The 12974-nt window shown below is 55.5% G+C and overlaps 3 protein-coding genes across 3 annotated transcripts; 2 read left to right on the forward strand and 1 right to left on the reverse strand.

Moving 5' to 3' along the window:
* Positions 1–84: 84 nt before the first annotated feature.
* Positions 85–3867, forward strand: CPA2 (carbamoyl-phosphate synthase (glutamine-hydrolyzing) cpa2; the record flags this gene model as incomplete). Its single annotated transcript, XM_066779661.1, has 4 exons — positions 85–421; positions 575–2256; positions 2367–3689; positions 3754–3867. 4 exons carry the CDS (start codon positions 85–87, stop codon positions 3865–3867), a joined length of 3456 nt encoding a protein of 1151 aa, XP_066630465.1.
* Positions 3868–7706: 3839 nt separating this feature from the next.
* On the reverse strand, positions 7707–8956 carry ARC35 (Arp complex subunit; the record flags this gene model as incomplete). The annotated part of the gene is made up of 5 exons (XM_066779662.1): positions 7707–7786; positions 7840–8176; positions 8233–8519; positions 8575–8816; positions 8895–8956. 5 exons carry the CDS (start codon positions 8954–8956, stop codon positions 7707–7709), a joined length of 1008 nt encoding a protein of 335 aa, XP_066630466.1.
* Positions 8957–9174: 218 nt separating this feature from the next.
* On the forward strand, positions 9175–12102 carry DIP2 (beta transducin; the record flags this gene model as incomplete). The annotated part of the gene is made up of 2 exons (XM_066779663.1): positions 9175–9191; positions 9237–12102. The coding sequence occupies 2 exons, from the start codon at positions 9175–9177 to the stop codon at positions 12100–12102; spliced, it is 2883 nt and encodes a 960-aa protein (XP_066630467.1).
* Positions 12103–12974: the final 872 nt, after the last annotated feature.

Below are 12974 nucleotides of genomic sequence, written 5' to 3' on the forward strand. Positions count from 1 at the left end.
ATCGCAGACCCCAAGACCACCTTCTAGCTGAGGCTTGAAGAGGCTTGACTGCCCTCATCCCCCTCGCCCAAAATTCCTGGTCCAATGGCTATGTCCGGTCGGCTGGCGCGCCGTGCGCCCAACCTCCTTCGCCAATGCCGTGTTGGAGCTTCTCCCATCCCTGCCCGCTGCTTCACCGCCAGCGCTGCGCAGCCGCTCCTCTCGCTGAGGAAGGGCCAGACGGCTAGGGTTGAGACTCAGCAGCTTCGTGCTTTCTCCAGGGTTGCCGCCCTCCGCACGAGCTCTGAAGCTCCCAACGCCCAAGCCTACCTGAACAGCGGTGCCATCGCTGGCGCCAGGGACCTCGTGGACGTCAAGAAGGTGTTGGTTATTGGCAGTGGTGGTCTTAGTATTGGTCAAGCCGGAGAATTTGATTATTCTGGTGAGTCGCCTCCTCCAGGCTCTGCCGTCGGCTTTTGGATGGCTGTCCGAGAGTGCCTCAAGATATGTCGTTGAGGACCCATGACCATCTTCGTCCAAACTCGGGCTACCCAATTGGTGCCATGGGTGTCAATGGCTAACATGATCTCTCCAGGCTCCCAGGCGCTGAAGGCCCTGAAGGAGGCCGGCGTGCAGTCGGTCCTCATCAACCCCAACATCGCTACCATTCAGACCTCCCATGTGCTCGCAGACGAGATCTACTACCTCCCCGTCACCCCCGAATATGTGACGTACGTCATCGAGAAGGAGAGGCCTGACGGAATCTTCCTCAGCTTCGGTGGTCAGACTGCTCTGAACCTGGGTGTCCAGTTGAACAAGATGGGTGTTCTGGAGCGCTTCAACGTCAAGGTGCTTGGTACTAGCATCAAGACTCTGGAGACCAGCGAGGACCGTGACCTTTTCGCCAAGGCTCTTGGTGAGATCAACATCCCCATCGCTGAGTCGATTGCCGTCAGCACCATCGACGAGGCTTTGGACGCTGCGGACAAGGTCGGATACCCCATCATTGTCCGCGCTGCCTACGCTCTGGGCGGTCTCGGTTCCGGTTTTGCCAACAACCCGGAGGAGCTCAGGAACTTGGCTGCCAGGTCCCTGACCCTGTCACCCCAGATCCTGGTCGAGAAATCGCTCAAGGGCTGGAAGGAGGCCGAGTACGAGGTCGTCCGTGACGCCAGTGACAACTGCATCACTGTCTGCAACATGGAAAACTTCGATCCCCTGGGTGTCCACACTGGTGACAGTATCGTCGTTTCCCCCAGTCAGACTTTCAGCGACGAGGAGTACCACATGCTCCGTTCCGCTGCCATCAAGATCGTCCGTCACCTCGGTGTTGTTGGCGAGTGTAATGTGCAGTACGCTCTGCAGCCTGATGGCCTCGACTACAGGGTTATTGAGGTCAACGCTCGTCTCTCTCGTTCCTCCGCTCTTGCCTCCAAGGCCACTGGCTACCCCCTGGCCTACACTGCTGCTAAGATTGGTCTCGGCCACACCCTCCCTGAGCTCCCCAACGCTGTGACGAAGACTACCACCGCCAACTTCGAGCCTTCTCTGGACTACATTGTCACCAAGATGCCCCGTTGGGATCTGAGCAAGTTCCAGAACGTCAAACGCGACATTGGTAGCTCCATGAAGTCTGTGGGTGAAGTCATGGCCATCGGTAGGACCTTCGAGGAGTCCTTCCAGAAGGCTTGCCGTCAGGTTGACCCCAAGTTCCTGGGTTTCCAGGGCGACAAGTTCGAGGACTTGGACGATGCTCTCGCCAACCCCACCGATAGGAGGTGGCTCGCCGTCGGTCAGGCCATGTTCCACGAGGGCTACAGTGTTGACAGGATCCACGAGCTGAGCAAGATCGACAAGTGGTTCCTGTACAAGCTGCAGAACATTGTCGACCTCACCAACGACCTTAAGGAGATTGGCAGCCTCTCCGGTCTGAGGAAGGAGATTGTCCAGAAGGCCAAGAAGCTTGGTTTCTCAGACAAGCAGATTGCTCTTGCCGTCAACAGCACCGAGGACGAGGTTCGCGCCGTCAGGAAGAACTTCGGCATCACTCCCTTCGTGAAGAAGATCGATACTCTTGCTGCCGAATTCCCTGCTGACACCAACTACCTGTACACCACCTACAACGCCTCTTCCCACGATGTCACCTTCGATGACCATGGTGTTGTTGTCCTTGGTAGCGGTGTCTACCGTATTGGTAGCTCCGTCGAGTTCGACTGGTCCGCTGTCATGGCCACCCAGTCCCTGAACAGGCTTGGCAAAAAGACTGTCATGATCAATGTAAGTGTAAATTTTATACTCAACTTACAAAACCATTACTGACACCCTAATTGTACAACCCGGAAACGTACAGCACAGATTTCGACGTTGCTGATAAGCTCTACTTCGAGGAGCTCAGCTACGAGCGTGTCATGGATATTTACGAGCTCGAGACTGCCAGCGGTGTTGTTGTCTCCGTCGGCGGTCAGCTTGCGCAGAACATCGCTCTCAAGCTGCAAGAGGTCGGCAAGGCCAACGTTCTTGGAACTGACCCCAACGACATCGACAAGGCGGAGGACAGGCACAAGTTCTCTCAGATCCTGGATTCCATTGGTGTCGATCAGCCCAAGTGGAAGGAGCTTACTTCGTTCGAGGAGGCTCAGCAGTTTGCCCGAAGCGTCGGATACCCTGTCCTTGTCCGTCCTAGCTATGTCCTTTCTGGTGCTGCCATGACCGTCATCCATACTGAGGGCGAGCTCGAGGAGAAGCTCACTGCCGCCAGCAACGTCTCTCCAGACCATCCTGTCGTTATTACTCAGTACATCGAGGGTGCCCAGGAGATCGATGTTGACGCCGTCGCCAGCAACGGCTCTGTCCTCGTCCACGCTGTCAGTGAGCACGTCGAGAATGCCGGTGTCCACTCTGGAGACGCTACTCTTGTTCTTCCCCCTGTCAACCTCGAAAAGTCGATCCTCGACCGCTGCAGGGAGATTGCGGACAAGGTCGCCAAGGCCTGGAACATCACTGGTCCCTTCAACATGCAGATCATCAAGGCCGATGATCCCGAGGGCGGCGAGCCTGCGCTCAAGGTTATTGAGTGCAACCTCCGTGCTTCTCGTTCCTTCCCCTTCGTCAGCAAGGTCCTCGGTACCAACTTCATCGACGTGGCTAGCAAGGCTCTGCTCAACACGGACCTTCCCAAGCCGGTTGATCTCATGGCTGAGAAGCGCGACTATGTCGCTACCAAGGTGCCGCAGTTCTCGTGGACCCGTCTTGCCGGCGCTGATCCCTACCTCGGTGTCGAGATGGCCAGTACCGGTGAGATGGCTTGCTTCGGTAAGAACTTGGTTGAGGCCTACTGGACTTCGGTTCAGTCCATGATGAACTTCCGCGTGCCCGAGCCTGGTGAGGGTCTCCTCTTCGGCGGTGACGTTAACAAGCCCGAGCTCGCCAAGATTGTCGACTACCTTGCTCCGCTCGGCTACAAGCTGTACGCCGCCAACAACGAGGTCAAGAACCACCTTGAGAAGAACTCCAAGGCTGAGGGCGTCTCGGTCGAGGTCATCGAGTTCCCCAAGGAGGACAAGCGTGCTCTCCGCGAGGTCTTCCAGAAGTACGACATCCGTGGCGTCTTCAACCTGGCCAAGGTTAGGGCCAGCAGCCTGGTGGATGAGGACTACGTCATGCGCAGGAATGCCGTTGACTTCGGCGTCCCGCTTTTCATGGAGCCCAAGGTCAGTGAAATCCAACTCTCAATTATCTTCGAAGTAGAATCACAGCTAACTTTGTTTTCCACAGACCGCCCAGCTGTTCGCTCAGTGCTGCAGCGAGAAGCTTCCTCGCCAGGAGGGCATCCCGAGCGAGGTCAGAAAGTGGAGCGAGTTCATCGGCAACAAGCCTGTGAGGCTGTAAACTGGCCGATGTACCCCTTCTTCTCTTTCTTTCGTTGCCTTTCGCACATCCAAACGGGGGCAACCTGAAGCAGAAAAGTTTCGATGGCTCTTCTTCTTCCATGTGATATTCTGTATTATTGCGTTATGTGCGGGCGTACGGCTGTAGCGTATGTCCCTTGGATTCCTTTTCGTGTGTTGGACTTGGGGTGGACGGGTGGGAGGGCGGCAAACTGTAGATATAGGCTGACTGAATGAAGACTATAAAAAAAGGGTTTCTTGAGGTCGTTGCTTTAGATTCCCCGATATAGGACAATAGAACTTGTGTTACAGTATACAGTGTTCGAATGTTGTGGCACAGCGGGTGACAGAAGATTTGACGATATACTCATCTTAGATGGGTAGTCGAATCCAGGATCCGGACGTAAATGTAAGTTTTAAATTCGCACATTTACGTCCGGATCTTGGATTCAACTACCCATCTAAGATGAGTAGATCAAATCTTCTGTTCTTTTCTCTGATAGGCGGGCGCTATTTGGAAACAGTGTAGCAACTGCTGGTTCGCTCGGGACTCGATCTCCACGCTCCTTAGCCATTGTCGACACTCGAAGGTGGTCGGTTCTCTCAGACGGTTCGGATGGATCTGGCCCTAGTCGTACCTTACCTCTAGTACTTGCATCAGGTCCCACTTAACTAACGATCGGCGTGTTGTTTCTTTCAGCGTCCTGCACTGCTGAGCCGTAGTTCGAAGCTCCCTTCACTAGGGCGACTACTGAAGTCCAATCCGGGACTATCCGGGCGCCTGCCTGGATTAACAGGCGAGCTAGCTTCTCTTAGGACCCCTTTCCTTCGTAGAGAGCGCTGTGGCCTTTAAGTAGAAAATCCTGACCTTGCAGCTCTTCGGTAAGGGTGGCCGCTTCGAGCTTTCGCAGCTGGCGTTGCTGCTAGATCGTTCTCTTTAGCGGTCATGGGTAGTCGAATCCAATATCCGGACGTTAATATAAGTTTTAAATTCGCACATTTACGTCCGGATATTAGTTTCAACTATCTATATAAGATGAGTAGATCGTTAAATCTTCTATCACCAGCCGTGGTAGTTCATCGAGCACTTTAATCTGGATTACGACTGACCTCCGTCCAAATGATTATAATGGTTGAGGAGGAATGAATATGAAATGTGCTTTAATCTGTGCACGGTCCCTGCCCGATCGTCCCGGGGTAGGAACGTGTCAACCTCCCCCCTTAGAAGGAAAAGAAACTATCTGCTATTCTGAAAAGCCGCAAGGAAGAGAAACTTAGGAACTTTTTCGCCCTTTAACTTTAAAAGAAAAACAAGTTAGATCGCTCCGCCCGGTCGGGTAACAAAAGAAATTGCACCTCTGCGTTTACCCTACAAACACTACATTATTATCAAGTTGGCGTAGGCAGTTAAATACAAGATCCGGACGTAAATGTACGTTTTAAATGCACATATTTACGTCTGGATCTTGTATTCAACTACCCACCCAGTGAGAGAAATTTTTTTTTTTATGAGGCAGATGCGGGTAGGCAATTTCTTTTGTCACCGACGTGGTTGGAGCGCGCTTCACCAAGACGGCCGATGGGGAAGCTGATGGCTTTCCGTCCCTCTCTCTCTCTACTGATTGCAACCATCAACGCGGTGTACGTATATGCTGCTGCCTGTGCAGCCACCTTGACGCAAAAAGGATGAACAAGGTTCGACGAGGCGTAGGACCATGTAACATGACACGAGAATGTGCCGGGCTCGCTTTATCTAAGTTCTGGAAATGGGAGTTGGATAGCCACCATTTGTTACGTAGACACGCAAACCGACCTCTAGGAGCTTGCGAAATCGAGTTGCCTGGGGGTGCAAAGTCCGTGCGCCCAACGGGACGGGACGGCCGCCCGCCTTGTCGTTTCTGTTGGATCTGATTGGCGCTTCCACACATGCAAACATGACCTTGCAAGAAGCACTGCCACCACCATTTTATCGTGAAGCACGACGTCGGAAATTGGATATCTCCATGATGAGGGGAATATGTGGGACGGCGAGGATGGCAGAGCTCCAGCTTCTTGCGCGTCGAGAAGTTTGTGTGTTGGCACACGATGTGTAGCAAGTACGTACTTTCTCGCTTCCGTGGGTCTGTCTCTTCTTTCTCCCTTTTTACTAGTATTTCTGTTTCTCAAATGACGGTATATCATATTTTGGTAGCATGTTTCGTGCCATGGATGCCCACTTGGCTTGCGTCAAGAATGTTGTTGCCTTGAGCGCGGAACGTCATTGCGCACAGCGGGAATGCCCTAAAGCCAGGGTGCTGACACACCGCTGCCGCCGCCAGCTACGTCGGGGCGGGGGAAAGTCTTGAACAGTAAGGTGGTGGCTGCTAGACGGCCTTCTTCGAGCCCCGGTTGGGCCGAGTGGATGACTCCGCGATGATAAGTGTCTCCGTGATGGATGAACGGGCTGTAGTGATCCTGGCAGAAGGATGGTGTTGCTCATATAACGCTTGATCTTGCTTGTCCACGACGAGCCTCAGGACAGTACCTCACAACGTTATAAAATCGTGAGTGGTTTTATCCCTTTCACTCGCCGGGTTTTCATCTTCATATTTATCACTCGTCGCTCTCACTTTGCATTTTCTGTCCATCCTGATCCTCAATCCACTATCAACCCCCCATAAACAATCCAACCGCCATCCTGGCGTTCTGTGACCTCTCCTACGGCCTCTCCCTCTCCTCAAAGCCCCTCGATCACCAAGACGAGCACCAAGAGAATCCAAACAAATACCAAGACGAGCATCAAGACGAGCCCCTCGACGAGCACGGCAGCGAGGACGACAACGAACACCACCACGAGCACCACCACGAGCACCATCACGTCCGCACCATGTCCACTTCTCAGAAAACGCCGCCGCCGCCACCGCCGCCAACCAACCAAAGCAACACCCCCTCGCCCCCACGCGCCACCACAAAGACCAAAGAAGCCTCCTCGGACGCGTACCTGACCAGCCGGCAATCCACCGACACCACCGTCTCCACGCTACCCGAATACACCGAGAAGAGCGAAAACAGCACCAACGACGATGCCGGCAGAAGCGGCGCCGCTCATCAAAGGTAAATGAAGAAATGCCTCCAACTTCTTTCCTTCCCCCCGCCGCCTCGCCTCGCCCATGTGAATCGCAATCATCACCTCTCACCGCCGCCGATTTTGCTGACCCGACCCGCGTTTTTCTTTCTGCGCGTAAATTAGTTCTGTAGCTGGGAGCAATGCCCAAAAACAAAAATCAAAATTGGGCTCCACGTTCGACCGTGTGAAGGCCAAGATGGGTCGGGAGCCCGACAGTCCCGAACGGGCCGAGGAGAAGGCGAGGAGGCGGCAGGAGTACGAGAGGCTGGGTTTGGGTGATCGGACCAAGTACGGCGTGGGGGGGATGAGCTGGAGTGGGTGAGGCGTTCTTGGTGTCTCTTTCCTTACTTTTCTTCTTGTTTCTATTCCACTCATCTTTTTGTGTTGAGCTCTTCGCAAGGGCATACTGGAAAGACATGGGGGAGTCAAGTCGGGAATTCCCGAGGGTCAGCCCTCTCAATGGCTTTTAAGAGCGAAACATTGACTTTTCGGTGCCACAGAAGGGGTCTGAAAGAATTTTTGGGAGTTTGCATCTATTCTCATTCGCTTCCTTCATCTCCACTCGTCTTACACAATGAACACCTATTATTTGGCCCAGCTCTTCTTCTTGGGGAAGTGTTGAGGAGTCGTTTGGATCATGGCGCATGAGCGCTTTGGTCAGCTGAGTTGTTGATGCAGCGCTCCAGGCTGCTGAGTGATATCTCGTAGTCCCTCGGTGTGGGTGACGATGTCGCTTAGAAGTTGACCTTGAAGGTACGGCCGCTAGCAGTCTTCCTCTCCTTCTCCTCCGTCTCGGGCCTGGCTCTGCGCAGAACTGTGAATGGTCAGCAGGTGCAAGAGTGCCAAAGAGTCCTGTCTCGGGCATACCCTGGAGGAAATCGGCGGTACGTCTCCGCATTCTCGAGTGAATGTAGGCCTTGGAAGCCTTGATGTGGTAGTGGAAGTAGTCACGGAAGGTCTGGATGTGAGAGATGACCTCGTAGCGGCGCTGGGGCGCCAAGTGCCTGGGGAAGAGGACTAGATCGATCAGCACGCTGCACAAGAGGTCTTGGAAGGATGACATCATACCGAAGGTAATGTAGCCAACCTCGCCCTTCTGGACCTGAGCAACCTCAGGCAGTCCCTGCAACTCGAGTGGGGGGTCGTTCCTGAACAGGACCTGGGGAGCGTTCTGGATAGCCCGCCTTCTCGCGTCGACGAATTCCTAGTCATAGCCTCAGTCACCGCCATGCTCCTAAACAGCTTGCAAGCTTCGCATACCTGAAGGAAAACCTTGCCGAAGATGCGGTCCGTCTCTTCCCGGAACACGGTACTGAAAATGACGGTAACCCTGTCGTGGCTCGCCTTGATGTAGATGGCCTCCTCCTCACGGTAGTGGATGGCGCGGACAGCGCCGCCCTCGGCCAAGCCCTGCGGGGCCGACTCGGAGGTGTACTTGGAAGCCTCCTCCTGCAGGGCGGCGAACTCGTCAAAGGCCTGCTCGAAGGGAGCAGCCATGGCATTGCGCTTCAGCAGCGAGATGCGGCGGACCAGGTCATCGCGGGCCTCTGTTCAGGCAGCAATCAGCGACAGGCACTCTCGCAATTGACGTGCGTGTTGTACCTTGCTCGGCGGGCAGGTCCTCGAGGTCGACCTGGATGGAGAAGTCGTAGCCGGACTCCGGGGCGACAATGTACGGGCCATACTCGCGCTCCAGCACCTCCTGTGCTCCGTACTTGAGCAGCTCCTGGAAGCAGCGCACGGCGATGGAGATGACAATCTTTGTCTTGGCCTCGGGGGTGGAGATGTGGAAGGTCACGCCGTCGAAGTCGGAGACGATCTGGTCGATGGAGACGGGAGCTTGGCTGCGGGTCGTCAGTAGCTACAACGGCGCGGGGGCGCTCCCGGGGGGTCGGGGCGGCAGAGGCGCGATGCTGGCGTACCCGGAGAAGCGGTCATTGAGCAGCGACTCGATGAGCACGTTCTGGTAGTCGAGGAGCAACATGGCGGGCGGCCGGGCAGTCGAGGCGGTCGGGGTGGAGGGATGCGAGCTCCGGGGGGTGAGGACGTTGGCGGTGGTGGAGCAGTCAGGCCGTGGCCCGCCCTACGAGTGCCAAGAACGTGGGGCTTGGACGGGCCTGATCGCCGCCCGGCGCGCGTCCAAAAAGTCGTCGCCCGCCAAAAAAGTTGCGCCGCCGTGCCGACCACGACCAATCTCCCACCATGGTCAAGTCCTACGTGTAAGTTGCTGCATGCCGTTGCCCGTGCTCCGCTGACCCTACTAGCAAGTATGAGCACTCGCAGGCCTTCGGCGTCGTGAATTCTGCGACCTCGAACGTCGTCTGGGCTCCCGAGTCCGCCGCTGCTCGCACTACCGGCGCCGGCCATGCGTACACGGCTGCGAACGAGGAGGTGCTTTGCTGGGATGTAAAGAAGGGCGAGCTGCTCAGCACCTGGCGCGACAGCACCTGCTCCGCCGAAGTCACCCAAATTGCCCAGAGCAAAACCGACCCCGATGTCTTCGCCGTCGGACATGCAGACGGCAGCATCCGCGTGTGGGACTCGCGCTCCTCGTCCCTGATCATCAGCTTCAACGGCCACAAGTCTGCCATTACCACTCTGACTTTTGACGACTCCGGCGTGCGCCTCGCCAGTGGTTCCAAGGATACAGACATCATTGTGTGGGATCTGGTCGCTGAAGTAGGTCTGTTCAAGCTGCGCGGCCACAAAGATCAGATTACTGGCTTGCGGTTCTTGCATGTCGGCACCGGCGCTGGTGACGACGAGGATGATGCGCCTGCTGTTAGCGACGAGGGACCGGTTTTCTTGCTGTCGACCAGCAAGGATGCCCTGATCAAAATCTGGGATGTCAATTCGCAGCACTGTATCGAGACCCACGTCGCCCAAACCAATGGCGAATGCTGGTCCTTAGGCCTGTCTCCCGACGGCAATGGCTGCATCACGGCTGGCAACGACGGAGAAATCAAGGTGTGGACCATTGATCTAGAAGGCTTGCGCACACTTGCGACACAGGTCGGAGAAACCGCAGAGGCAGATTTCATATCGGAGAGGGGCACCTTATACCGCTCGGGTAAGGACAGGACAATCGGCATCAGCTTCCACCCCAAGCTGGACTACATTGCGATACATGGTTCGGAGAAGGCTGTGGAGCTGTGGCGCATCCGGTCAGACGAGGAGGTGCAAAAGAGCTTGGCCAGGAAGAAGAGGAGGAGAAAGGAGAAGCTCAAGGAGCTGAAGGAGAAGGGAGCCGACGTGGACATGGCCGACGCCGACGACGAGAATCTCGCGACGGCAAGCGTGGGAGAAATCTTCGTTCCGTATGTCATCGTCCGTACGGGAGGCAAGGTCAGAGCCGTTGACTGGGCGCGGGGGTCAGCGAAGGCGTTGCAGCTGATCGTATCCACCACAAATAATCTGCTGGAGGATTACAGTGTACCGACCAAGGAACGCACGAAGAAGGCCTCCAAAGAAGAACCCCCAGAATACTCGCGGTCATTCTCCGTCGAGCTCCCGGGACACAGGGCTGACGTGCGCTCTCTCGCTCTGAGTTCGGATGATCGCATGCTGGCATCTGCATCAAACGGAAGTCTCAAGATCTGGAACATCCGGACAAAGCAGTGCTTGCGCACGCTTGAGTGCGGCTATGCGCTTTGCTGTGCCTTCTTGCCAGGCGACAAGATTGTCGTGGTGGGCACCAAGAGCGGAGAGATTGAGCTTTTCGATATTGCATCGTCACAGCTTGTGGATACCGTGCAAGCACACGAGGGCGCGATATGGAGTCTAGATATGCCCCCCGACGGCAAGTCTGTGGTGACCGGTAGCGCAGACAAGACGGCTAAGTTTTGGAATTTCGAAATCGTGCAGGAGGAGATCCCAGGAACGAAGCGGACGACGCCAAAGCTCAAGCTGGCCCATGCCCGGACACTGAAGGTCAACGACGACATTCTGAGCTTGCGCTTCTCCCCGGATTCCCGCCTGCTCGCTGTGGCCACGCTCGACAACACGGTGAAGGTTTTCTTCGTCGACTCCCTCAAGCTTTTCCTTAACCTTTACGGACACAAGCTTCCCGTCCTGAGTATGTCCATTTCGTCTGATAGCAAGCTCATCGCCACCTGCAGTGCGGACAAGAACGTGCGCCTCTGGGGTCTCGACTTCGGAGACTGTCACAAGGCTTTCTTTGCGCACACGGACAGCATTATGCAAGTCTCGTTCATCCCCCATCCGATCTCGAGGGAAGAGAATCACCACTTCTTCAGCGCCAGTAAGGATCGGACACTCAAGACCTGGGATGGCGACAAGTTCGAGCAGATTCAAAAACTCGAAGGCCACCACGGCGAGATCTGGGCCATGGCCGTCAGCCGAACTGGTGACTTTGTCGTCACCGCCTCTCACGACAAGAGCATGCGCGTCTGGAACCAAAGCGACGAGCCCATCTTCCTGGAAGAAGAGCGCGAGCGCGAGCTCGAGGAACTCTACGAGTCGACCCTCGCCGCCAACCTCGACGGCGAAGGCGACAACGACGACGAAGTCGGCGCCGCGACCAAGCAGACCATCGCCACCCTCACCGCCGGCGAGCGCATCATGGAGGCCCTGGAGCTCGGCCTCGCCGACCTGGACGTCGTCGCCGCGTGGCGCGCGCAGAAGGCCGCGAACCCGACCGCCAACATGGCGCCGCCGCAGCGCGACCCCCTCTTCATGGCCTTCGGCGGCATCTCTGCCGAGCGCCACGTCCTCAACACCGTCGCCAAGATCCCCGCCGCCCAGCTGCACGACGCTCTCCTCGTCCTGCCCTTCAGCGCCGTCCCCGGCCTGTTCACCTTCATCCGCATCTGGATCCAGCGCCGCTGGAGCGTGCCGCTCGTCTGCCGCGTGCTGTTCTTCATGCTCAGGACCCACCAGCGGCAGATCGTCGCCAGCAGGGAGCTGAAGACGGCGCTGGAGGGCATGCGGGAGGATTTGAGGACGACGTTGGGTGTGCTGAAGGATATGATGGGTTTCAATGCCGCGGCGTTGAGGTTTGTCGGTGCGAGGGCGGAGGGTGGGAAGGTTGTTAGGGTGGAGGACGTCGAGGAGGCGGTGGAGAAGGGGGCCAAGGGGAAGAAAAAGAGAGCGTTTGTTGATGTGGCGTAGTGTGGTATCGTATCGTTTGGACGAGTATCATGTCGTGTCGTGTCGTGTCATGTCGTTATCGTGTGGTGTGTATTTGGATTCATGGGTTGTTTAGAAGGGATCAAAAAGTCAACGGCGTCTATCGAGGGATCGTATCTGTTGGCGAATATCATAATGCATTTTGCTCGACGGATTTTTGGCGACTCGGTTTGCCCCCTCTGCTTGAGCACCATTGAAACAACACATTTACGTGACCCATGATGTAAATTCTTTTCTGGCAAATCGTACATCATGCACGAATGCGGAGGAGGGTGCCAGCACCATATAAATCGATGTCTTTCTTCTGCTTGACGACGAAAAGCGCCTACATACAAAAAGCCTTGACTGTTGTGCTACAAGGGTCCATGACGATGATTTCGATGTCCCTCATTACTTGCTTTCCTTCACTTTGGTCGGTCAAATTTCCTAATGGGGATATCTGTAAGGCGAAATCTGGAGCAGATTCTACGCGAAGCAACATCGTCAATACCAAACGCCGCTCTGCAGCATGTTTTTGTAAATTTTTAGGAACCACTCCGCTTCAGTCTCGGCTACTATTGCTGATGGATACACCTGTTTCATTGCATAAAAATGGCAACAGACTGATGGTTACTGGAGCACGGAAATGGCCGAGTATAACATGAAAAATAACTATCCGTGTGCTCTTCCGAAGAGAGCACTCGCAACAGTGGAGCTTTCGTGGCATGAAGCCCGGATGCAGCGATAAAGAATGACTTTTCGTTGCTTACTATGCAATATCATTACTGCACGGGGAAAGGCGGGAAAAACACCATATGAATGACACCCTGGGCAGTAGTCCCGCGTATCACTGGCAATCAGTGATGTTGATGCTT

This window comes from Diplodia seriata (genome assembly GCF_021436955.1).
Source record: "Diplodia seriata strain FDS-637 chromosome Unknown scaffold_8, whole genome shotgun sequence".
Lineage (NCBI taxonomy): Eukaryota > Fungi > Ascomycota > Dothideomycetes > Botryosphaeriales > Botryosphaeriaceae > Diplodia > Diplodia seriata.